The sequence below is a fragment of the Eulemur rufifrons genome, chromosome 29 (genome assembly GCF_041146395.1).
Source record: "Eulemur rufifrons isolate Redbay chromosome 29, OSU_ERuf_1, whole genome shotgun sequence".
NCBI lineage: Eukaryota > Metazoa > Chordata > Mammalia > Primates > Lemuridae > Eulemur > Eulemur rufifrons.
Genome location: NC_091011.1, coordinates 8,019,886 through 8,045,480, shown reverse-complemented (window position 1 = coordinate 8,045,480; position 25,595 = coordinate 8,019,886). Strand labels below are relative to the sequence as shown.

General features: G+C 35.2%; 1 protein-coding gene across 1 annotated transcript in view; it reads left to right on the top strand.

The window, feature by feature from the left end:
- Positions 1 to 25,595, top strand: part of ABCA13 (ATP binding cassette subfamily A member 13) — a 459,896-nt gene that overhangs the window by 355,860 nt on the left and 78,441 nt on the right. Inside the window, 1 exon segment of the mRNA XM_069462020.1 lies at positions 3,349 to 3,458. Coding sequence (XP_069318121.1) covers positions 3,349 to 3,458 — 110 coding nt within the window.

The following is a 25,595-nucleotide window of genomic DNA, read 5'->3' as shown; positions in this document are numbered from 1 at the left end:
AGTCTCCAACTTTCAGGAATTTCTACAAAATATATAGAAACAGAACCTTAATAAAGGGCCTGTTGGCTCTTTCCACAGTGAAAACTTTGCTGATTGATTGATTGATAGAATTTATTTTGTTTCATAATTTTTAAAATTTCATGTGAGTGGGGAATTTTAATTATTGTTTGGGCTATGAGATGACTTTTTATTGAGTGCAAATATTTTATGAATCCAATTAATTAAGGAAACTACTTTCATCTCTTACTTGGCCTTCAGTACTCTTTAAATGTCCAGTGAAGCCAATCTGATGAAATGCTGCTCTGGAAAGGTAAAGAACGCCCACACGATATAGGAATAGCTCAGAGATTTTTTTCATGGATATGGCATTAAATCTAGTAACAGTGTTCAATCAGAACTGACGGAAGCCATATAAATTGTTCCTGATTTGTGTTCAATGCATAAAGGGAAATCAGTTCTGGAAATGATTACCTTTAATTAACTGTTAAAAATAAAAAGACACCTTGGATTCATATTGTTCCAGGCTCCTGAGAAATTCAAAGTAGGTTATATTGTTATCTGATTGGTATCCACGTTCCACTTGTGAGCTGAGAGCAGGCGTTTCAGATATGAGCATTCTGAGCCAAAGAGAAGCCAAGAGACCAAACTGAAGTAATGCAGAACTATCCTTACTCCCTGGGCTGCGGTTTCTGGTAGAATAGAACAAAACGATAACGAAGATTTTTGTGTAGTTGTTGTTTGCTGCTGCTCTAAGACTGGCTGTGCAATCTTACCCATCACGTTGAACTATCTGTTTTTACCCTCACTTTAAAAATCCATATTGGTTTTGCCACTACCTCTCCATGGTAGCTTTATGCAAAGGGGGGATGTAGGTGCTGAGGGGAAGCTTCTCTTTGCCTTCTGCAGGTTCGCTGAGAGTCACTGACAAAGGGGAGATTAATAGGAAGAAGGCATAGAGTCTGTTTGATCATAGTTTCACATGACATGAGAGCCTTCAGAATACAGACCCAAAGATACAGGGGAAACGAAACGGTTGATTTTTATGCTTAGGTTCAACAAGGTATGGATAGGCGTGTAGAAATATGATTGGATAAAAAGGGTATGATCTAATCCTAGTAGACTGAGTGGGGAAACCCAGAAAGGCCTGTCTGTCTAGATTCTTCTCAGCCTCTCTGAACAGCAGTCCTTCCTTCTGAGTGTGGGGCAGGGCCCTCTCTGGGATGGGGGTGCCATGTGCTACAGTCAAATAAGGTAGGTCAGATAATTTTATTGTGGGCAGGTTTTACACAGAAGAGTCGGTGAGTTGTGGGAGTTAAGAATAATATTTTTAGGTTTTATGGCTGGCTTTGGGGAAAGGGGTTCTGATTTCCTTGACCCACCATGGGGAAGAGGGATTCTAGTTTCTATGGGTAGACTCAGGAGAGAATGGGACTGAGAGACGGGAGAGTAGAAAGTCAGAGGGAAGCTTTTGCTTCAGAGGCTGCTTCTGAGACTTTCACTTTTGGAGTATCATTTCTAAGCTCCAATAGGGGTAAGAGGAAAACTTGGAAAACTTTAAAAGAATGATGCTCCAGGTATCTGAAATGATCCACGATGCCATTTAAACCTGGGTCCTATTCTCTAAGCTTTTACTGGTATCACAGTTTATTACCTAGATGGAAAGTGCTAAGCAAGAGCCTGTGGAAACTATAGAGATGCCTCAGATACAGTCATGAGTCGATTAATGATGAGGATAGGTTCTGAGAAATGCGTGGCTGGGCTAGTTCTTCACTGTGCAAACATCATATAGTTCACAATCCTGGATGATATAGGTATTGCTATACCTAGGCTATCTGGTATAGCCTATTGTTCCTGGGGCCAAACCTGTACAGCGTGTTATCGTACTGAATACTGCAGGCAACTGTAACACAAAGGTAAGTATTTACGTATCTAAACATAGAAAAAGTGTAGTAAAAGTACTGGATCATAATCTTATGGACCACATCACACATGCAGTCTATCATTGTCAAATGTCATTATGTGGTGCATGACTCTGTGTCCCTCTCCCTGTGGGAATTAATTGGGTAGGAGACAAAATATCATAAGCATATACAGTGTTACATGACAACATGAGCATTGTCCCAAGGCAGGACAGTACTGAAGGCACGTGAGTAGTATTGTCTTCAGTGCCAGAAGTCCAGAGAGTGTGACTGGGCAGGGAGGGAAGAGGAGTGGAATGACAGGGCATGTGGGGAGAGCTTTATTAAAGAGCTGGGTGTACATCTGAGCCCTAAAGCACAGACATAGTGTGTATAGGCTGATGGCGGTATACCCTGGGACACCCAGCTCAGCTATGGGCTGTCTGACAGCAGTGACGTGGGACAGAGAAGGCCTGGACCAAGACGGGCGCATATTTCAGATGGTGGGAGAGATCCCGGGGAATTGGGAGAAATGTGGCAATTGAAGTAGGTGGCAATTCAGGGAAGCAGTGAAATCCAGAGGTACAAAGAGTGTTATGTGGTAGGTAAGGCCTGGTGACAGGAAATCCAGAAGCACTTTCCAAGGTTTAAGGAGCCAGGAAGCCAGTTTGTGTCAGTAAGTAGCAGCACTCAGCCATCAGAAAAGAGCTGTCTTGAAAGGGGATTGCTAAGATTGAGAGAGACAGTCTGCAAAGTGGAGTCCCAGGCAAAATATCCACTGAGGTACAATGTAGAGACCAAGTCCAGAAAAGTGAGAAAGAAAGCTATTTTTCACATCAACTATAAGGCAGAATTGGGTGAAAAAATATGTTGACATGATGCTGAGTGTCAGAGTATAGAACTGGAGGTCATCTTTTTAATTAATATCAGGACTAGCCTAGAGTATGAGTTAGGGGTGAATTTACAGTCTCTTAGATGGAAAAAGGTGGTATACAAGAAAGCTGTGAGTGATACACACATACACACACACACACACACAGTGGAGTGTGGGGAAAATGGAAGATGGAATAGTGTTAGAAAGTACTATAAAAAATATAGAAACGAAATCAGGAAGATAACAATTATTATGATGATGTGACTTCCAAAAAATATTATATTATCTCTGCATAATTTAGGGTAGTTGGCATTTACTTTTCATGCTCTTGAATTTTTTGTACATTAATTTACTTGTCCGTAAATTAATGCTGAAATTTTTATACCACTCAAATGTCACGATGATTTTGAAAAGACTTTGTAATCTATCAACATAAAGTGCTTTATACAATAGTGTGATTTTAAAATCTACAGATATCAAAACCCAGTGTCAACTCAAAATCTGCCAAAAGCAAATGCTTCTTGATACAATTTTGATTTTATTTAACTTGTTTTATTGAACTGTATTTCCACTTAGTGCTTTGGGCTTCTGGGGGTGAATGGAGCTGGGAAGAGCACGACCTTCAGGATGCTGAGTGGGGAAGTGCCTCCCACGTCGGGACACGCTGTCGTCAGGACGATCTCGGGGTAAGATCCCAATTTCATCCTTCTTGCTGCCAAAGGAGACAATGATCAGGTCCAGACACCCCCCAGCATCCCCTCCATCTTGTGGAATAAAGTTTGAAAACATAATTTTCCTCCAAATTTACCTTCCAATTACCTATCCTCTGAAGGGGAAAAAGAGATTCCAAGTACGAGGAAGCCCAGCTCGCACTTCAGGCAGGGGGAAGGGCGGAGGGGGTTGTGTCACCAGCAGCTGCCAGGCCTGGGGCGGGGTCTGAGGTGCCAGGCTTCTCTCTGCCCAGGTGACTCAGGGAAGCAGGAAACGGCCAGGGGCTGGTTTTTCTTGATCCTTATTTAGATAAAGCTTCAGATGTTCCCACCAGTTAAAGTGGCCAGAAGGGGCCTGTGATTTTCCTCTTTTTGCCACCCAGACTTCTTTCAGGTTCTCATGACTGCTTCTGGTTGGGCAGGAAACTCATTACAAACCCAGAAGGTGGTGTCTGAGGGGGTGGGGAAGGCATGTGTTCCCCTTGCTCTGCACACAGAGGACGTCACTGGGCACCCTGCACACTCGGAGGCCAGATGTCCCCTGCAGGCTCTGTGGGCCACATGCAGGCAGGGTGCTCTTCCCGCAGGTCTCTCTCCACCAGGCCCTTTCACTCCATTTCACATGGTACCCGATTCTGGAGCTCTTTTCAAGACTGCCTGCTTGATTACGAACAGGTCTTCTGGGGCTGGAGCCGTCAGGCCCCTTTCTGTGCGACTGTGGTAGCGTGTCTTCTCCTCCCCCTGCTCCGATCAGAACCACTGTCCGTGATGTTTCTCTCTTCTTGGAGCTTCCCTGCTCTAAATCTCGCTCAGCTGGATTTGCTACTTGATTCTTGTTCTACCACATTTGCCCTAACAGCAAACTGGGCTCAATGTCACAAACTAAAATTCTACACTTTTGTTGTGACAGCTCTTTTCTAGCCACTCCTCCACAAGGCACTCCTGTGCCTCCTAACATGGATGCCCCCCTGTCCCATTCTGTTTTCAGTACTGGGTTAGAAGGCCTCAGGCATCTATCTTTCTTTTTTCCTACCAGAGCAAACTCATTGTAACCCGGTGGGTAGCCAAATCCAAAGCTGCCCTTATGTAATTCAAACCCAGCACCCAGGAGCTACTGGGCTGAACCCTATCTCCAGCTTTCTGTGCAGTTTATGATCTACAGAGATGTTTATTTTTAAGGATGGTTATCTATTCTAGACACTAGCTTTTCAGCAATGAATAAAGCATGTAAAAATTCATTAATCATTTTTTGGGATGTAGAGGCAGTAATTTAAAACATTGTTGCTGCAATTCTCCATTGGAATTTTAATCGACTTTATGTTGCATTTAGAGATTAATTTGGAAAATAACTAACATTTTACAATACTGTCTTTCACTCATACAAACTTTGCAAATCTTTCACTTTTTGATATAAATAGAATTTATTTTTAAAGTATTTTAAATGATCTTTATTCTGTTAGAACAGAATGTTCTTATCAATAATTAATAAAATATTTTATTTTTTCTCTATAGTAATATCTCTAATTCTAATTATCTTTAGTGCTTTCTCTGAACTATTAAAATAATGTTAAATGATAATGCATCTTATTTCTCATTTAGTTTCAATATTTCTACATATTAAATATGATGGGTTGAAAATTATATATTATTTGTCATCTAAGAATTATTTTGTAATTTTATTTAAATTTCTTACAAAGAATGTGGTAAATTTATCATTTTAGGATTTATAGATATACACATATTTTACAGTTCTTTTTCTTTTGACATAATTTATGTTATCAATAAAAAATTCTTGATAAAATTTATTTTCTCATAGGTTTTCTTATTTGTTAAATTTTACATGCTAATATTCTAGGTATCATTTTACATTTGTGATTCATAAAAAAAATTAGTCTGTTGAAAAAGTCATTCCAATTTTTGCCATTAAAGTATTCTTGTTTTTTATTTTGGAATTTCGACTATATTTCCTTAGAAACTCATTAATTTAATTAAAATTGTACATTACTTACATAGGGTTATAACTATTTTCTCCTAAAATTTATATTTCTTTCTATTCCTATATCTGTATGTTTGTGCTTTATTATGTAAAACTATCTTTATATTTTCAGCCTTTGACTTTTATTTTGAAAAGAATGAAATACTGAATTTCTGTAGCAATTCAATTTTTTTAGTTTTTAAATTTATCAAATTTTGTCATGTTTATTAACCCCTCCCCTATGCTTTTCTCAATCTAGTTTTATTGTTTTATTTCTTTTAATTTTTATTTTTGCTGATCCATTGATGGGATAAATTATATTAATATAGCATAAATTATCAATTTTCAGATTTTTCAATGGGATCCTCCAGTTTGGTTGATGATGATGTTTCCATTGCATATTTCTTAAAATTTTATTTGGATTTTAATTCTCTCTATAAGTGAGTTTCTTTCTTTCTTTTTTTTGAAATAAAAGAAAGTTTTCCATTGTTGTTTTATTTCTAACTTTCTGATTTAAATGATTTTTAAGTTTTTTGTTAAAATAATCAAATCATTAAGACTATAAATATGCCTCTTTGTATAGCTTTACCTTGATCCTAAAAATGTAATGTGATATTATTGTTATTCTCTAAATGACATATATGATTTTGATTTGGTCTCTTTTTCTCAAAACTTAACTTGGAAGAATATTTTCAGATATTCAAAATCTTATTTCTTGCTTAAATATTTTTATTAAAAAATCTTTTTAAAGATGTTTTTGAAGTATAATTTACATATGGAAAAGAACATCTCAATGAATTTTCATAAAGTGAATATTCTTGTATAATCAGTACTTACCTCAAGAAACAGAACAAGACCAGCACCCAATAAATCACTTTTCCCATCCAGGGTAACTCCTATTTTCATTTTTTTAAACCAAAGCTTAGTGTATTATTATAAACCAAGCACTGTTGTAAACAAAACTCAGGACAAGAAATAGAACTTTGACAGCTGATCTGTAAACCCCTCTATGTGCTCCATCTCAACCTCAACTCCTTCCATCCAAATGATTCTTAATGGTTCTGTGACTCAAGAATGTGTTCCTAGACATCATCGTTTAATCTTGCTCACCTGTAAAAACTTGATGTGACCTTTAAGCTTCTCAATCTACAGGCCCCCTCCATCCTTTTCATTTCTTTCTAATCTCTTTATTGAAGAACCTGGGCCTTTGGACTTAGAGAGTTGCCTACAGACTTTGCTGACTGCTTACTAATGATGAAGTTTAACATATTTCTCTGTCCTTTTTATTTCTTGCAATTTTATCTGGATCCAGAGGTTTAATCAGGCTCAGGTTAAGTCCTTTGGCATGACTAAGCAAGAGATGATGTTGTTCTGTTTCATCAAGAGGCACATCATAATCTGGTCTTTACTATTTCTTTTTTTTTTTTTGATGTTAGCAGTTTTGATGTTTAACGCTTAGGTGCATTAGTCCATTGCAAAATGGTGATATTTAACTATTATCTTTTTGTTTTCATTTGCTAGCTAGAATAATTTTATAGGGAGATGCTTTTACTATCTTTTGTTTACCCAGAGGTACAGTTCATACAGGAAAGGAGAGATACAATGCTAATTCTTTTCTTTTTATTTACCCAATTGTCATGATAATCAATTAGTTTCCAGCCAGCCTCAGAAAGTGACAAATTAGGTTTTGTTTGTCTGTTTATATAATTCAGATGTCATTCTTTTTTTTTTTATTTCAACATATTATGGGGGTACAAAAGTTTAGGTTACGTAATATTGCCCTTGCCCCCCCATCCCCCCCTGAGTCAGAACTTCAAGCATGTCCATTCCCCAGACAGTGCTCATCGCACTCATTATGTAGGTATACACCCATCCCCTCCCCCCACCACATCTGCCCAACACCTGGTTAGTGTTATTCCCCAGTGTGCTCTTAGGTGATAATCAGTGAAACCAATTTGATGGTGAATACATGTGGTGCTTATTTTTCCATTCTTGGGATACTTCACTTAGTAGAATGGGTTCCAACTCTATTCAGGAGAACATAAGAGATTCTATATCACCATTATTTCTTATAGCTGAGTAATACTCCATGGTATACATATACCACAATTTACTAATCCACTCATGTATTGATGGGTACTTGGGTTGTTTACACATCTTTGCAATTGTGAATTGTGCTGCTATAAACATTCGGGTGCAGATGTCTTTTTTATAGAATGACTTTTGTTCTTTTGGGTAGATGCCCCAATAATGGGATTGCTGGATCGAATGGTAGGTCTACTTGAATCTGTTTAGGGTATCTCCATATTGCTTTCCACAGAGGTTGCACTAGTTTGCAGTCCCACCAGCAGTATATGAGTGTTCCTTTCTCTCCGTATCCACGCCAACATTTATTGTTATGGGACTTTTTGATAAAGGCCATTCTCACTGGAGTTAAGTGATATCTCATTGTGGTTTTGATTTGCATTTTCCTGATGATTAGAGATGCTGAGCATTTTTTCATATGTTTTTTGGCCATTCTTCTATCTTCTTTTGAAAAATTTCTATTCATGTCCTTTGCCCACTTTTTGATAGGGTTGTTTGTTTTTTTTCTTGCTGATTTTCCTGAGTTCTATGTTATTTTGTGCTCAGTTATCCCTTTTACCTCTTAATATTTCCCTTTTCTTTCTTCTTCCCATTCTTCTCTATTTATTTCCTCATCAACATACTAGAAATAATAATAGCTCAGGTATTTAAATGAAGGTTTAGTGATATCCCATATAAAATCCACCTTATTCAGAAATAGGCATGCAGTTTTCATGTAAGAAATATTTTCTTTTCCTAACTTATATGAAGAAAGTTGCAGACCTGGAAGCTTATCCATCTTGCTCCAGTGCTACGTGCTGTAACTATTGTAGTCTGTGGGCAGAGAATGCAGTTATAATTTGGTTAATCTATGTCAATAGATGAAAACTCAACAGTAGAAAAGAATTGTGTTTGAGAACATAAAATAGAGCTAATTTATTAGTTGAGCAAGTGTTTGAAGCTTACACATATAAAGAGTTGTATACACTATTTATTCTAAAAGAAAATCATGCTGTATGGAATTGGATTTTCTGTCAAGCATTATTTTGTTGATTTTTTTCCCCTGCAATCATAGAAGTAAGAAGTAAGATATTTTTGTTGATTGTGGTGGATTTTTTAAAAAACTTTTTTCTCTCTAACTTCTCTATTTGTAAGTACATATGGACAAAGGAATCAGAACTTATAAAGGAGTAAAAAAATGACATTTAGTTTTTCATCCCTGAAAGACTCTCTCCTTTATAATCCCATTTCATCATTTGTAAAATAACTGGAAAATGAAATTCAAATAACTGTTCTTGAAAGGAAGAATAAATTTACATCCAAATAATGGTCTGCAAGTCCCTTATTATACTACATGTCTGTATAATTAGTTTAATTATAACTAAATCACACTTGCATTAATTATATTTTAACCTTGATTATTTGTAATGTTAATTTCACTTTGGTATTCAAGGAATTAAATAGGTAATTAGAAGCACAATGGAATTTTTAACTACTTAGGGAACTGAAATATGCCTTCCTGCCCATGAAGCTCATAATTTATTGCTACCTAATTGAAACACATCTAATTCATTATATTAAGGTTTCTTTCATCACTTCTTTGAGATTATATTATCCAAAAAAGTGCTTTCTTTCCTTGTTGTTTAATTTGCTAATTTCCATGAATGCATATCCTCAAACTTGAGGATAATGTATGTCTGAAGAACTCATTTCCAAACTGGCCATTATAATGTGGTTCAAAGCATATAATGAGCATCTGAGATAATGACAATCATCACAAATTGACAGACTGCAGGCCAAAAATTACACACTTTTTTATTTGCCAAGCACAGTGTTAAATTTTGGATTTGGATTGCTGCTGGTCAGGACATATAATGCCCAGTGTGTTACTCCCTATTGCCTTACTGGTGCGTGCCATCAGATGTTTACTTTGACTGTTAGTTCTTGAAATTATTGGCGTTTGTGGCCTCTGCACACACATTATGATTTACTGTGACTCTACTATTCTCCAAGCATTAAGTTAAGGGCTTTACATTCTTTTTTAAAGTTTTAATTTTTTTTTTAGAAATGAGTCTCACTATGTTGCCCAGGTTGATCATGAACTCCTGGCCTCCAGCTATTCTCCTGCCTCAGCCTCCTGAAGTTCTGGAATTCTGGGATTAAAAGCGTGAGCCACCATGCCTGGCTGAGGCTTTAAATTCTTTTCTTTCTTTTCTTTTTTTTTTTTTTTTTTTGAGACAGAGTCTTGCTGTCTTGCTGGGTAGAATGCAGTGGCGTCCTAGTAGCTCACTGCAACCTCAAACTCCTGGGCTCAAGCAGTCCTCCTGCCTCTGCCTCAGCCTCCCGAGTAGCTGGTACTACAGGCGTGTGCCACGATGCCCGGCTAATTTTTCTATTTTTAGTAGAGACAGGGTCTCGCTCTTGCTCAAGCTGGTCTCCAATGCCTGAGCTCAAGCTATCCTCCTGCCTGGGCTTCCCAGAGTGCAAGGATTACAGGTGTGAGCCACCACGCCTGGCCTGCATTCTTGATGTTATCTGATAATTATAATGACCTTGTGAAGAGGTTGTTGTCTTAATTTTACTGGCAAGAATCTAAGATTCAAAAAAATTAAGTGACTTACCAGAAGTCAAACTTCTAGAAGGTGGTAGAGGATTTGAATCCAAGTTTTTTCAACCCTAAATCACGCGCACTTCCCACCCATGCCCAGATTACTAAAGAACCCCCCCAAACCATAATCTATAAGAAATAGAACATAAAATATAAAAAAGAAGTAAATCTCTTCTCTCTCTCTCTCTCTCTCTCTACATACATACATATATATGTATATATATATAAAATTTAAGGCAAGTTGACAATACCAGAACAGGCATATATTTCTGTAATAAATATTACTGGGATTATCTTTCTTTAAAAAAATCAAACACTTAGCAACTGGATTAAAAAAAGATGCCCAATAATAGGATTGCTGGATCGAATGGTAGGTCTATTTGAATCTGTTTAAGGTATCTCCATAATGCTTTCCACAGGGGTTGCACTAGTTTGCAGTCCCACCAGCAGTGTATGAGCGTTCCTGTCTCCGCATCCACGTCAACATGTGTTGTTATGGGACTTTTTGATAAAGGCCATTCTCACTGGGGTTAAGTGATATCTCATTGTGGTTTTGATTTCCATTTCTCTGATGATTAGGGCTGTTGAGCATTTTTTCATATGTTTGTTAGCCATTCTTATATCTTCTTTTGAAAAATTTCTATTCATGTCGTTTGCCTACTTCTTGATAGGGTTGTTTGATTTTTTCTTGCTGATTTTCCTGAGTTCTAAATAGATTCTTGTTATCAGTCCTTTATGATGTGTAGTATGCGAAAATTTTTTCGCATTCTGTAGGTGGTCTGTTTATTCTCGTGACTGTTTCTTTGGCTGTGCAGAAGCTTTTTAATTTAATCAGGTCCCATTCATTTATTTTTGTTGTTGCTGTGTTTGTTGCCTTAGGGGTCTTCTTCATAAATTCTTTGCCTAAGCCAATGTCTATAAGAGTATTTCCTACATTTTCTTCTTAAGCCATTCTATGACAAAGACACCTGTACCTGAATGTTTATAGCAGCACAATTCACAATCGCAAAGATGTGGAAACAACCCAAATGCCCATCAATTCATGATTGGATTAGTAAATTATGGTATATGTATACCATGGAGTATTACTCAACTATAAGAAATAATGGTGATACAACATCTCTTTTGTTCTCCTGGAGAGAGTTGGAACCCATTATATTAAGTGAAGTATCCCAAGAATGGAAAAACAAGCATCACATGTACTCACCAGTAAATTGGTTTCCCTGATCATCACCTAAATGCACATTTGGGAATGATACCAATTGGATATCAGACTGAGGTGGGGGTGGGGGGAGGGGATGAGTGTATGACTACATGATGAGTGCGTTGAGCACTGTCTGGGGAATGGTAACGCTTGAAGGTGCTGACTCTGGGAGGCGGGGTGCGAGGAGGGGATGGGTGTATACCTACATGATGAGTGCAATGCGCACTGTCTGGGGAATGGACATGCCTGGAGTTCTGACTTGGGGGGATGGGCAGTACATGGGCAACGCATGTAACCTGAACTTTTGTCCCCCCCATAATAAGCTGAAATAAAAAAAAAAGTATATTTTTATAAGACATAACACACATTACAGTGAATTTAAAAATAAAAATAATGGCCATTAGGAAAAAAGACAAAAGTATATAAATATGTTAACATTTTTAAATATAATCCAAGAAAAAGGCATATTTGAGGCAAAAACACTTAATAAAATGTACTCTCCTGTATGAAGTTAAGAAATTCTATTTGTGAAAGACATAGCATGAAAATGTGCAAAACAGACTCTGCTGGAAAACTAGAAAGAGAATGAGAGGATATTTGAATGAAGAGACCTTAACTTTTTCCTCTAATTACCTACCAGTTAAAGAACTATGCTATATATTGAGAATATATTCAATATTATAAACACAAAGAAGACGACTATATTTGATACAAAAAATTATAAATAAAACTTCTTGTATTTCTGAAGTACTAGAGTAATTCCCATTAAAACAAGAAATAAGAAGTAACACCATCATCTTTATTATTTAGCATTATTCTGGAATTTAAGTTCCTGCTATAAGACATAGTTAAGAAATAGTATGAGTACTTATACTACTAACATCATATTTTGTGTCATCTACTTAAAATACCCCCTCAAAATCAAGTAAGAAATAATTTCAACCGAGGTGGCCAGACCAACAAAAATGAATATATGAAAGGATATAGAATAAGAAAAACACGTAATTACAGTAGAAAAAAGTGCACCGTCTAGGGAATGGACACTCTTGAAGCTCTGACTGGGGTGGGACAAAGGCAATATGTGTAACCTAAACATTTGTACCCCCGTGATATGCTGAAATAAAAAGAAAATTAAAAAAAAAGAACCACACGTAAAGTGTGGCAATGCAAAATAAGTGACTGAGGCAATGATCTCAATGAGCAGAGGTTTATTAAGCCAAAGTTGAGGACACTCCTGGGAAAAATACAAACCACAGAAGCATCTGTGACTGTTTTTCTGAAGGGAAATTTTGGAACCTCAGTGTTTAAGGGGGATAGGGTATACAAAGAGAAAAAGGAGCAGGAAGGTGGGCAGTGGGCAAAATGGTTACATTCTTGTGAGGCCCAGGAAATCAACATTTTATAATAAGGTAAAGTGATTGTTAGAAAGGAAAAAGGGAGTGAAGGAAGCATAAATTATGTAGCTGGCCCTGGGTTGGTAGAAGAATGTTTGATTCTATCTCTGTTCTGCACCTGGGAAGATAAACTTGTAATTCATTGTGTGGAGTGGAGCAGACTTTAGGCGCTAGACTTAGCCTGCAGACCCAAAGTTGCAATTTGTATGTTCTTGCTTTTGGGAGGACAGCAAGGAGTTTCTTCATGAGTGATTTGTGGGAGCAGTCCTTGTAGATGCCTGAGGATTTTGCCTTTCTGGGGATCTGGCTGGTGTATAACATTAGTAACAGCTATTCATTTGGAAGGGGATGTGGGGTCCAGCATGACTCAGTCTCCAGTTTTGACCTTCCCTTTTGCATAAGGAATTGGGGGGGGGTAGTCCTGAGAATTTTACTTTCTTTTACAAGTGCCTATGAATAACTTTAGAAAGAAATATGATCAACCTACATGTTAAAAGCTACATAATTTGTTTTTAGAATAATAAGAATGAATAAGTAGTAAGATATATACTATGATGATGGATGGAAACACTGAATAGTTTTAATATTCTTTTTCGCCAAGTTTTATAGATTTAATGTAATTCCAATTGATATTGCAGAGGGTAGGAAGAGGCTTAACAAAGAAATTCTGAAGTTTAAATAGAAGAATAAATAGGTAAGTCTAATCATGACATTTTTGAAAAAGAATAGGTAAACAATGGCTAATTTCCCGAGAGTTATTTCAATACACTATATTGATTTTGTAATAAAATAGTTCTTTTCTAATTGGATAGTTTAATCAATGTCATAGAAAAGAAAATAAAAAAGATAGTACTAATTTTACATTAGTGATAAAAAGGAAAACAAGTTCCAAATTTTCCTGAGACTGGTGTTTACTATTATGCAAAGAAAACCAGCAATAAAGCACATAAATATATACATTGTTTATTCAATAAGGACATTCTTTCTAAACATTCAATTAATACATAATTTATAATACAAAATACACACATATTTAAATGTGGAAATTTGAATTTTTTCTGTAAGTCAAAACATTAAAATTTAAAGACTAAAACATGCATCAAATTAGACGAAGCAATGATTGACATAATATGTAAAGTTGTTCTGTATAGCGACAATGAAAAGCCTACAATCAAAAATTGGGAAAAGACACAAGCATTTAATGTAATATGAAAATGAATGGCTAACAAACATTTTTGAAATAGTTGCCATCATTAATATAAAAACACAAAGCAAACAAAATATGTATTTTTATCATTATAAAGATTTAAAAAATAATGCCCCATTTCATGAAAATGTAGTAAAGTGGACATTGTTATATGTTTCTTTTTGGAAAATAAATAATTCTAATTTTACTGGATTTCAGCTTGGCAATATGCATAAAAAATGTTTGAGGTGGTAATTTTTCTTCTAGGAGTTTATGCCTAGGAAGATAACAGAAACTTGGATAAAGGTTTAAATGAAAATATATTTATTCTAATATTATTTATAATAGCAAAAATTGAGAAGACATTGTTCTATTACTATATATTTAATGATTAGTTATAAAATATTGCTACAAAATCATTCAAAATTATATTTGAAGAATTAATATAGAAAACTAAAATAACTTGAAAATGCTCTTATTATTGTAACAGAGAAAATAGCCTGGAAAAGGGTAAAAATGTTTTCTGTTTCTTCAAAACCTCTCACCTTTTTTGAGAACTAAAACCTACACCCCTGTCTAGGGTGAGAGTTTAAAAGAAAAGATATCACCTGGAATTTTGAAATGCTGAGCTTATATCCTATGTAGCTTGAGAGTTTAAATTTAGCTACTTGTTGTCCAAGAACTGCAACACCCTCTACCCGAAAATATAATATAAAAATTGGTTTCATTTTGGTGGTATCTATGCATAACTATGAGAAGAGAACGCAAATCTCTTGGCAAGGATGCTCTCCCAAACCATACATCAAGGGATTTAAAATTATTTTTTAAAGAGCTCCATTGAAATGGGGTTTCCAATCAAACATGACAAAACACAGAAAACAACTATCCACTATAGATATAAACTAATGGCCAAAAAACCAAAACAAAACAGAACTGGAGTACGAAGAATATAATGTAATTATAATCACAGAGAATGTAAGAAACAACACGACATTATGAAAGAGAATAGATCTGGAAAAAAAAAAACTAATACTGAAAAATTTGGTCATTGACATTAAAAAGAAAAACACAATGGTTGGGTTAAAAACAAATGACACACAGCTTGTGGAAAAATATGAAAGTGAAATTATATGATAATGAACGATAGAAAGAGAAGGTTTAACATAGCCTATTAGATTTCCAAACAAGAAAATAGGGACAATGAAAAAGAGGAACCATTTGAAGAAATAGTAGGGAGAATTTTTCAGTATTGATAAGACAGATGATTCCTTAGACTGAAGAAATATAACACTTATTGACCATAATCAAAAAGAAGATATTCATTCCTAGGCACTTTGTGATGAGAAAGAATCCCAAATACAAATAAAAACTCTTAAAAGAAAGGAGAATTGACAAATCACGATAAAGAAGTAAAAAGCAGACTGTGCCTGTTCACAAGAGTACTCACTAGCCACTTTTGGTCTTTAAAATTGAATTTAAATACACAGAAATCGAATCAAGTCACAAATTTAGTTTCTCAGCGGTACTAGCAACATTTCAAGAGCTCAACAGTTTCTTCTGCTTCAGACAGCATAGATACAGAAATGTCCATGTTGCAGAAAGTTCAATTTGACAGTGCTGAATTAGACAAAAGACCAACTTCTTGGCAGCAAGAATATAAACAGAATACAGTACAATGGAAAGAATGAATGTGATGAATAAAAGTACATTGATAGGTCAATAGTTGTTATGTCTAGATAGAGAATTATAGGTTATTTTTATTTTTTCCTTATTTCTTTATGTACTTTCCAGATTTTACACCGTGATCATGTATTAGATGATCAGGCGATTAAATAATAAACAAGACATAAACTCTTTTAAGACACAAGTCTTTCTCTTCATATTTCAAATTAGTATTTTTTGATCTTGTTCTATTTTAATGTATGCAACTGGGATAGACCTCTTTTTGCTTTGGTTTTCTTCTTTTTTAAATGACCCTATCATAGAATTCATGTGAGCAGTAACTATTAAGTGCTGTAACACCATCAAAATGCTAAGTATTATGGGTATAACACTTAGGAATTTATGTACTAATTACTCTGCTTCACATAAACCAATGCAGTACCAGTATTAAAAAAGACATAGAACTCATTTATTGCTTATAAAGGTTTTATCTTTCTTTAGACTAACATGAATCACAAATTAGAGTAGTTTAAATTATGACCTCACCAACTAGCAACTAGTTGACAATTTGTTTTTCTCCCATTTTGAATTAAATGGCAATTTAAAAACACTAAGATAGAGTTAGGAAATCAATGAAGAAAAATCCTCTACAATCATACATCAAAGTGATTTTATTCTTGTAGTCCTCAGATTTGAAAAAATTCTAACTATGTACGTATGTGTGTATCAATCAGCTATCTGCATATACACATCTGCATGCATACGCGCATAAATGCTCGTATAATTGCAGTGATATTACAATTTTTCATTCATTTCACCCAGTTTTTCATTTTACACCATATCAGAATGTTTTCAGTACTGCTGCACAATCTTCATGTTGATGCCTATATTCCACTGGGTTTCCATGTCAGCATGTACTGACATTATGCAGTTATGGTCTCATTTGAATTTTCCTTTCCTTGAACAAAGTATCTCCTAGCTGAAAGAAGTCTTATTCTATGAGAGAAAATGGTGCCTATTCTATGGTGTGGCTAAGATATGGCAGAGAGTGCAAACTATTAGCAGCAGGCAACCATCTTTAACCATAGCATTGACTTTGGGGGACACCATGCAGATCATCACTGTACATTAATTGTGTTTCCCCTGCTGCGCGCTGCCTCGGGCTTCCATGGGGTGCACCCAGAACGTAGTATTTGAAGAGGTATTCTTAATTCTAGACTGAAGATGCTCAGTTCAGGACAGATGGTTCCTGATGGCTCGACTTATAATTTTTCAACTTTATAATGTTATGAAAGAGACATGCATTCAGTAGACACTGCACTTTGAGTAACCATACATTCTTTTTTTCACTTTCAGTACAGTATTCAATAAATTACATGAAATAGTCACACTTTATTGTAAAATAGGTTTTGTGTTAAATTGCCCAACTGTAGGCTAATGTAAGTGTTCTGAGCATGTTTAAGGTAGGCTAGGCTAAGCTATGATGTTTGGTAGGTTAGGTGTAGTAAATGCATTTTCAGTTTACGATATTTTCAACTTATGATGGCTTCATCAGGACGTAACCCACTCCTAAGTTGAGGAGCATCTCTATATGCTGCTTGTCCATGCTTACTTCATGTCTGCTAATACACCGCCTCAGGTGTGGTTTCTGTCATTCACGGTATCTTCCATATCTTTTCAGTGTAAATGCACAACTAGAATAGAGGATGTGAGTTTTTTTTTTTTTTAATGGAAAATATCCTCTGTATGTAACAAGCTGTCAACTTCTCATACATACTGTGTAGTTTAATTTGTTATTTTTCATTGAAAAATATTGTTTATCCTATACCAATAAATGTCTTCCTATACTCTTATACCGATGTGCTGGTATAATTAAATCATCTTGGGTACCATATTTGTTTCATTATGTATCGGTATTAGGAAAACTCTGAAAGTCCCCTGGCAGAGAAATGTCCCTAAGCATTTTGTTAATTAAAGGATAATGTTCACTGAAGAGGAATGTTGGAAGCAATTGCTTTATTTCTCAGACATTTAAATACAAAAGCCAAGTTGAGGCCTTTGTAAATCTAGAATCTGTTTTTTTCTAAGGCTATTCCAGCATAAAACCATATTTTCTTTAATTAATAGAATAGGCTGTTGGGGGTGAAGGAGGATAAAAACACCAACATGAGACACTTTCTTTTTGTCTAAAGATTTTTAAGCATCAAAAGCAATCTCAAACTGATGCCTTATATATTATCGAACGGTAGGAGAGTTCACATGTTGACTTCTAATCTTTCAATTAGAGTTAATACATTCTTTAAGCTCCCTGGCACTTCATGGGAAGTCCTCCCTGTGAGCCCTTCTTTCTGCTCTCACCACATAGAAACTAATCCTTCCTGAACACTGGGCAGGTTCTCTCGTGCCATGACGTTTTCCGCCTGTCTTTCCTGGCACAGCTTCTATATTCCCCATGTGCCCTTTCCCTTGGGGAGCCCCTAATTGTCCTTCAGTGCCAAGCACAGTGGAGTCTACTGATTCGCACAGGAAGGTAGGATTGTCCCAACTGTGTCCTAAGATTGAAACTTGACCACATTTCTATTAAAACAGAGGTGGGTGGTTGTTTGCCTGGTATACTGATGGCCAAACAACCCTGCCTATTTAGGAGTCATTATTTGTCTCAAACACTGATTCTGAAGACATTTGGCTCCTCTCTTGAAGCATAAATATGCATGTTATCTACAATTGTGTCATATAAGCCACGTATAGGATTTATCTTCAAATATTCCAACCAAAACAACATAATTAAATATAAAGTGGTGAGGGAAAAATAACAAAAAAGGTTTTTTGTTGACTTAAAAGAACAATTAGTCATTATATTTCCCATTCATGAGTTGATCGTATAATCCATCTGGACACAACCCATGTGCGTGGGCACAACTTACATGGCTTTTGGATCAATTGAATATTTAACTAGTCTTATGGGTGAAATCAAATAGGAACCGTTGAGATTTATAAAAATAACAACTGAAGGTATTTGTAGTGCTTTAGCTATCCAATGTATTGCCATTATGTCTTTACTGTGTAAAGCAGACATTCATTCTAGTTGTTACATATCTTCCCCATGTGAACCATGGTCTCAACCTTCAAGGAATGTTCACCGTGGTTTAAGAACTTGATTTCTGGAGCAAGACTCTTGATCTAAACCTTGATTTTTGCCACTATCTGGCTACGTAAACTTGGGTTAAGTTGTTTATCTTTGTAAACATTAGTTTACTAATTCTTAAAATGAGATAATAATAGAACTTACCTCAGAGGTTGATGTGAAGGTTATTAGATAATTGATGCCTGGCACATAATGGGTGCTTAATAAATTTTTGTTGTTATTGCCCACTTTGAAGTTTTGTCCTCGAAATGTCTAGGAAACAAGGAGCAGATCATGACCTGGTGGACTTTATAATGCCCTGGTTCACCTGGAGACATTTGTTTTCTCTCCACCTCTCAAGTTCACAGTTAGATGGGGCACAGCTAACATTTCTGTACCATGCTTACCGCAAAATAGCTGATTGTTTATTTTCACGGAAAATTCAGCTTTTCATGTACTTTCTTCCGCACAAAACTCTTTGCAGTTTCTCTATTTTCTTTTTTATCTTTGAACAACAAATTCCTTAAACAATTTTGTGTGTGTGTGTGTGTGTGTGTGTGTGTGCATGCTGTTAAGTTTTCTCTTTGTAGTGGGTGAGGCCATGGGCTGAATTTCACTCTGAGTGTATCCATTTATCAATCTTTCTCTCTATCATCTCTGTACCTACCTTCCTTGGCACAAGTCATCCTTGCTATGTCACCTCTTTCAGTGTTCGCTAACTGGTATCCCGGGGGCTGTTTTCAATCATATCACCAATGGAATTAATACAGCCAGTTGAAAAATATTCTTTCTTTTCCCTTTTCCCTTCTCTTCCTTCCTTTTTCTCTATTCTGCTCTTCCTTCCTCTTTTGTTCTCTTCCTCCTTTTATAAAACAGTTACTAAGATGGTTGAGCATACAGCACATAGAAATCCTTATCCACTGGTACGTGAAAAAGGCATTGCCCTTCCACTCTTTCTACACTCTGATACATTTACACCATCTTTCCTGTTGTGACTTTGGTGCAGGTAACTTTGATACACATTTCAGCTTTCCTCTACATCAAACATGGATGAATAAACTTGGGGACTTATAAACCTCTTCCAGTGCAGCAGTGGAGGACACATGGACAGGCTTAGTCTATGGGCTGTTTTCAGGTTGCTGCAGCAGAGGTGAACACACTTCTCAGATAATGCGCCCATAGATATCATTTTTCCATCCCATCCTCCACACCAGCCACTCTGAACAGATACAGGGAAAATACATTCTGAAAATATTATAAAAATCAATACTTTTGAAGAACTGGTAAAAACAAACAAAACACATACCAATTTTTTGTTTAACATCACATAGGGACGATTAATATTATTGACAATCTAAATTCTAAGATATCCATTTATGATTAGGGATGAGATGACTTCAGTGAGTTTTTCATTTCTAGTTACTCAAATGATTTTATCTCGTCTTTGAGTAATTTACCTATAACTCTACAGTAATGCTTAGGAATGCCTTCCTCACTTCCATAGGGGTATTTACACCAGAGGAAAATTCTAGTATTTTGCTGGTTTGTTTGTTTATGCCAAAATCCTCAATAGATCTGCATCTTGTTGGGAGATATATTTTTTCCACAATATGATTTATGGAATATCTATCTTTTCTTTTTTGATTTGAAATGACTCATTTACCATATAATGAATTATTAAGTGTGTTTATATACACTTGAACGTGTTTATGTGCCTTTAATTTTGACTTTACATTTTCTGGCAGTGGGGCTACTGCATTTTAAATATATTTTAATTTATTTCTACATTTTTTTAAAGAGATGAGGTCTCACTATGTTGCCAAGAAAGTGAGCCCTCCTGGGCTCAAGTGATCCTCTCATCTCAGACGCTTAAGTAGTTGGTACTACAGGTACACACCATTATGCCTAGCTACCTCATTTTTAAAACTATGTTTTATAATGTGTTTGAATATCAAGACAATCTGTTCATCATTAGTTATCAGAATTTTCCTATTGTGGAATATATGTAAATATAAACAATTTTTAGTATCATTGAAAGTTTTATAATGTGGAGCCTCCTCATTCAGCAGTTTTCTATTATATACTTCACTAAATTTTAAAGCGTTTTACTTTTTTATGGTTACTCATTCACATTTTATGTAATTTGATGCTGCTGTGACTGAAATCTTTCTTCTATTGTGTTTTTAATCAGCCAGTGTTGATACACAAGAAGACTATTTAATATTATTTTTTAAAGTTGTTACAAATGACTTTATTGAATTCCTTTGATTTAATCTTTTCTTAGTTTAGTATCTTCACTTTCTTGACAGACAAAAATGATGGTATTGCTTTTTAATTTCTAATATTTGTATATACAAAATTATTTATTTAATTAACTTTACTAGAACTCCCAGAATTATGCAAGAAATTGCACTTGTAATAAGTGTCTTTAACTAAGTCCTCTCTGTTTCTGAATTTTTTTAGTCAGAAATAAATGCTGATTTTATCTGCTAATTCTAAATAATGACTATCATTTTTTTTAATCCTTTGAACTTTCTTTATCTTTTGGTTCTAACTTTCTGCGAGACTTTTTCAACTTTACCTTCCAACTATTTACTAAGCATTTTATTTTAAATACTTTAAAATATTTTAAGTATCTTAGCTATTTTTTATCTCTCTAGTTATCTTTTTTAAAAACATGGCATCGTATTTTTTCATAAATGCAATATCACCTCCTGTCTCTTTAAATATTGATACATTTTTAAAATAGTGTCTCTGCATTGCTTCTGCTACCTCAAGTTTCTGTCTTCTTTTTCTGTGTATTTGTTTATGTTGCTCATGTCACATGTTTCCTACAAATAACAAATGCTCTGTGGTTATCTACTCGTACTTAAATTTTAGTATTAAAATCTTTAATGAAAACGTTTGGTATATGGCCAAGGCTCCTTGGCTGGCTTCACTGTAGGAGGAGCCATCATTTTGATATAATTTGGTGTGGCAGTAAAGGTAAAATGTATATTTAATTTCCATCTTTAATTAGATATCAAGATTTACTAAGTGAAACACTTTTGTGTCGCCACTATAATCCCATGTGATCATGTTGTATTCCTTTGAATTTTTAAAAAGCTTGAACTTCTAGAATCAATAATGACACATTTTTTGAGTTCCAGACACTTAAATCTAAGAATTGTTAGATCTGTCCTTTTTCTCTTCAGACTTGTTAATATGTTCTTGGATTTTAGATTTAGGATGTTGTTAGATTATTGTTTGACACTATTCTTTCTCTCTTTTCAAAGAAAGAGATGCCTGTGTATCACATACATCATTTTTCTAGATATATGTCTATTTTAGTTTGTTTCAGTACTGACCACTAGCTTTTTCATTCCATTTAATGCTTAATTCTCAATTTGAAAAAATTAATTTTAGTTGTTTTTAAATTTTTTAACAAAGGCTAACTGGGGTGGGAGACTTATGTCCTGATTTCCTGAATATCAGAGAGTAAGTTTCTGTCGCCCTCCTTTTGTCTTCCTTTCTAAAGCACAACTTAACCTCACATGACAACATTTTCTCTCCAGTCTCTGAACCTTGCCCTATTTTCTTCTGCGTGCGACTAGAAAGTCAGAGTCAGCCTCACTATGATTCTTGCTCTGATATTTAATGTTCTATGTTTTCCTGAGAAGGTAAGCAACAACAAGCAAGAAAACAAATCCCATTAAACTCTTTGTCAGGAAGCATCAAGCCTTGGTAATATTTTCAATTATTTTTTTTCTTTTCGGTCTTCATTCATAGGTTTTTTTTTTTCCCCCTTAAGTTAAAGAAAATAATTTTGGTTTCCTTGCAGTCCTTACTTATTTTGACCTATTACCTGCTGTTCTCACCCTAGGAGACCTTTTATTTTATTTTGTTGCAATTTTGTCTGTCATTTCTCTCCTTGGATTTTGTGTTTCTATTTCATTGAGACTGCTTCATCTTATATTCTATTGGATATATCTATGTGTTTCCTAAATATTCATTTTCATGTGAATATGCATTCACTTCCTTATTCTTGCTGAATCTTGTAGATATTGCTCCGTTTCCACTAGTCAGCATTATTTTTAGGAGCTGTTGTTTTACTCATCTCAGAAAATGTGAAATTTTTATTAAATTGATGTTTATGAACAGCAGTGGAGAATAGAATTCTCTGTTTACTTTGATGAGGGCTTCATACTAAATTTAGACCTATCACCGTAGGTCCAGTGGAGAGGCAGAGCTCCCAGTTCAATCTTGGTTTCTAGCAGGTTTTTACTTTGTACCTCCTTTGTATTGAGATAGCATTTTGCTGTCTTTTAAAACAAAGTTTATTAGGTATTGATAAACTATAGTTTTATATATTTATCGGGTACAAAGTGATGTTATGATTTTTGAATAGAATGCAAAATAATTAAATTAAGCTAATTAACATAGCCATCACTTCAAATATTTAATATTTTTTGTGATGAGAACATTGGAAATTTACTTTCTTAGTGATATTGAAATGTACAGTATTCAATTATTAGCTATATTTAGCATCTCGTACCATTGATCTCAAAATAAAATCAGACTTATTCCTGCTATCTAACTGAGGCTTTGAAACCTTTCACTATAATCTCCCCATTCTCCCCTCCAGGTCTCTAGTATCCACTATTCTACTCTCTGCTTCTGTGAGTTCAGTTGTTGGAGATGCTACATATGAGTGAAAATATGTAGTATTTGTATCTGTGTGTTTGGTTTATTTCACATAGTACAATGCTCTGTAATTCCATCCATATTGTCAAAAATAACAGATTTTATTTCTCTTTGAAGGCCGAATGGTATTCCTGTGCTACATTTTCTTTATCCATTCATCCCTTGATGGACACGTAGGTTGATTCCATAACTTGGCTATTATGAATAGTGCTGCAATGAGCATGAGGGTGCAGACATCTCTTCGACTTGATTTAAAATCTTTTGGGTAAATACCTAGAAGTGGAATTGCTGGATCATATGGTAAATCTATTTTTTGAGAAAACACTATACTGTTTTTCATAATGGTTGTAATAATTTACATTCTTATTAACAGTGTACAAAGGTTTCCTTTTCTCTACATCCTCGCCACCTTACTGTCTTTTCTCTTTTCGATAGTAGGCACTTAACAGGTGTGAGGTGCTGTCTCATTGTGGTTTTTATTGCATCTCCCTAATGATTACTGACGTTGAGCATCTTTACATGTATCTGTTAGCAATTTGCATGTCTCCTTTTGGGAAATGTCTATTCAGGTTTCTTGCCCATTTTTCAATCAGATTTTTTTTTCTGTAGAAAATTTGCTTGAATTCCTTATATATTTTTTGGATATTAATATTTTATCAGATGTATGGCTTTCAAATTTTTTCTACCAATTCTTAGGTTGTCTCTTCACTGTTAATTGTTTCCTTTGATGTGCAGAAGCTTTTTGTTTTGATATAATGTCATTTGTCTATCTTTGTTTTTGTTGCCTGTGCTTTTAAGGTCAGATCTAAAAAATCATTGCCCAGACCAATGTCATGTGGTTTCTTCCTCTGTGTTTTCTTCTAGTAGTTTTATAGCTTCAGGTCTTATGTTTAAGTTTTTAATCCATTTTGAATTGATTTTTTAATGTGATATAAAATAGGGGTCCAATTTCATTCTTTTGAGTGCTGCCTTCGCCTTCCCTGAACAAGTGTAGCACATGAGGATAGGCTCTGTACCCTGAGCAGCACCCAGTGTTTGAGGAGCAAAGTGCCCTGTTGTCTGGTCGGCGTACTTCCCCCACCTCCAAGCCAGGGCTCAGATGGTATATGCACGTGTGTGTGTGTGTGTGTGTGTGTGTGTGGCGAGGGCACCAGTGTGGATGTGAGGTTTACCTACCTTTTGTTCCTCTTTCATGGCTTAAAGCCTTATGATGACCCCACACTGAAGTTGTGATAGTTTGTTTTCGCTTGTTTTAGTTATACTCCTTAGTTCCGTCTTATAACTATTGACACCCGCTAGTTACCATTACTTTGCTTTTTTGTGCGGTTTGTTTTTGTTTTCATTCTGTGGGAAATACTAGAGGTGTCATTCTGAGCTGAACATTAGAGTTCTGGTTTTGGATAGTAACTCTGATAAGGTAAAGCGTAGATTGCTATGAGCAATGACTCCTCAAGTTTTTTCTCAGATATCTAGGTAAGGAATAATGAGGAACTGAAACATAGGAGAAGACTGGAGAAGTTAAAGAAGTAGAAATGAAATATGCAAACACAGCTTTGGTTCCATAGAAATGTAAATCTTGAACAGGGGCAGTGAAAAAGTAGAATCCAATATAATTTGAGGTTGAGAAGTTTGAGTCAGGATTTTTTGAGGAGTGAAATGTTAATCAGCAACAGAGAACATGAAAAAGATCACCGGGGGATAAGATGCTGCCTTTCCTTTTAGATATTATTGTTCACTTTTTGGTATTTTTACACATTCAATCTTATTTTTCCTGAAATAAATACTTTTCTTTTAAAGGGACAACTGCATCATAATTCATGCTCTTTTCTTTTTTCTTCCTTGACATAACTGTAAAAAATAAATATGCATCATGAGACTGACAGGCATAAAGTTATGATTTTGATATAATTAGTTACCTGTGAATATGGTAGATGATTGCCAAAATTATGGAGCATAAATAGTAAACACTTGGTATCATCATCTGTAATGACACTAAAATATTGTGATTTACAAAAGAATGATGATGCTTTATAGTTTTGAGTTATTTTATGTACATATAAGTATGTGTGTGTGTGTGTGTGTGTGTGTGTATGTTTTGTGATGCTACTTTGTGATGGCACAATCATTTTAAATATTTTTAAATATGTAATGCATGCACAGGGTAAAAATATTCAAATTATAAAAGGTATAATCAATGTATGTCAAAGGCACAG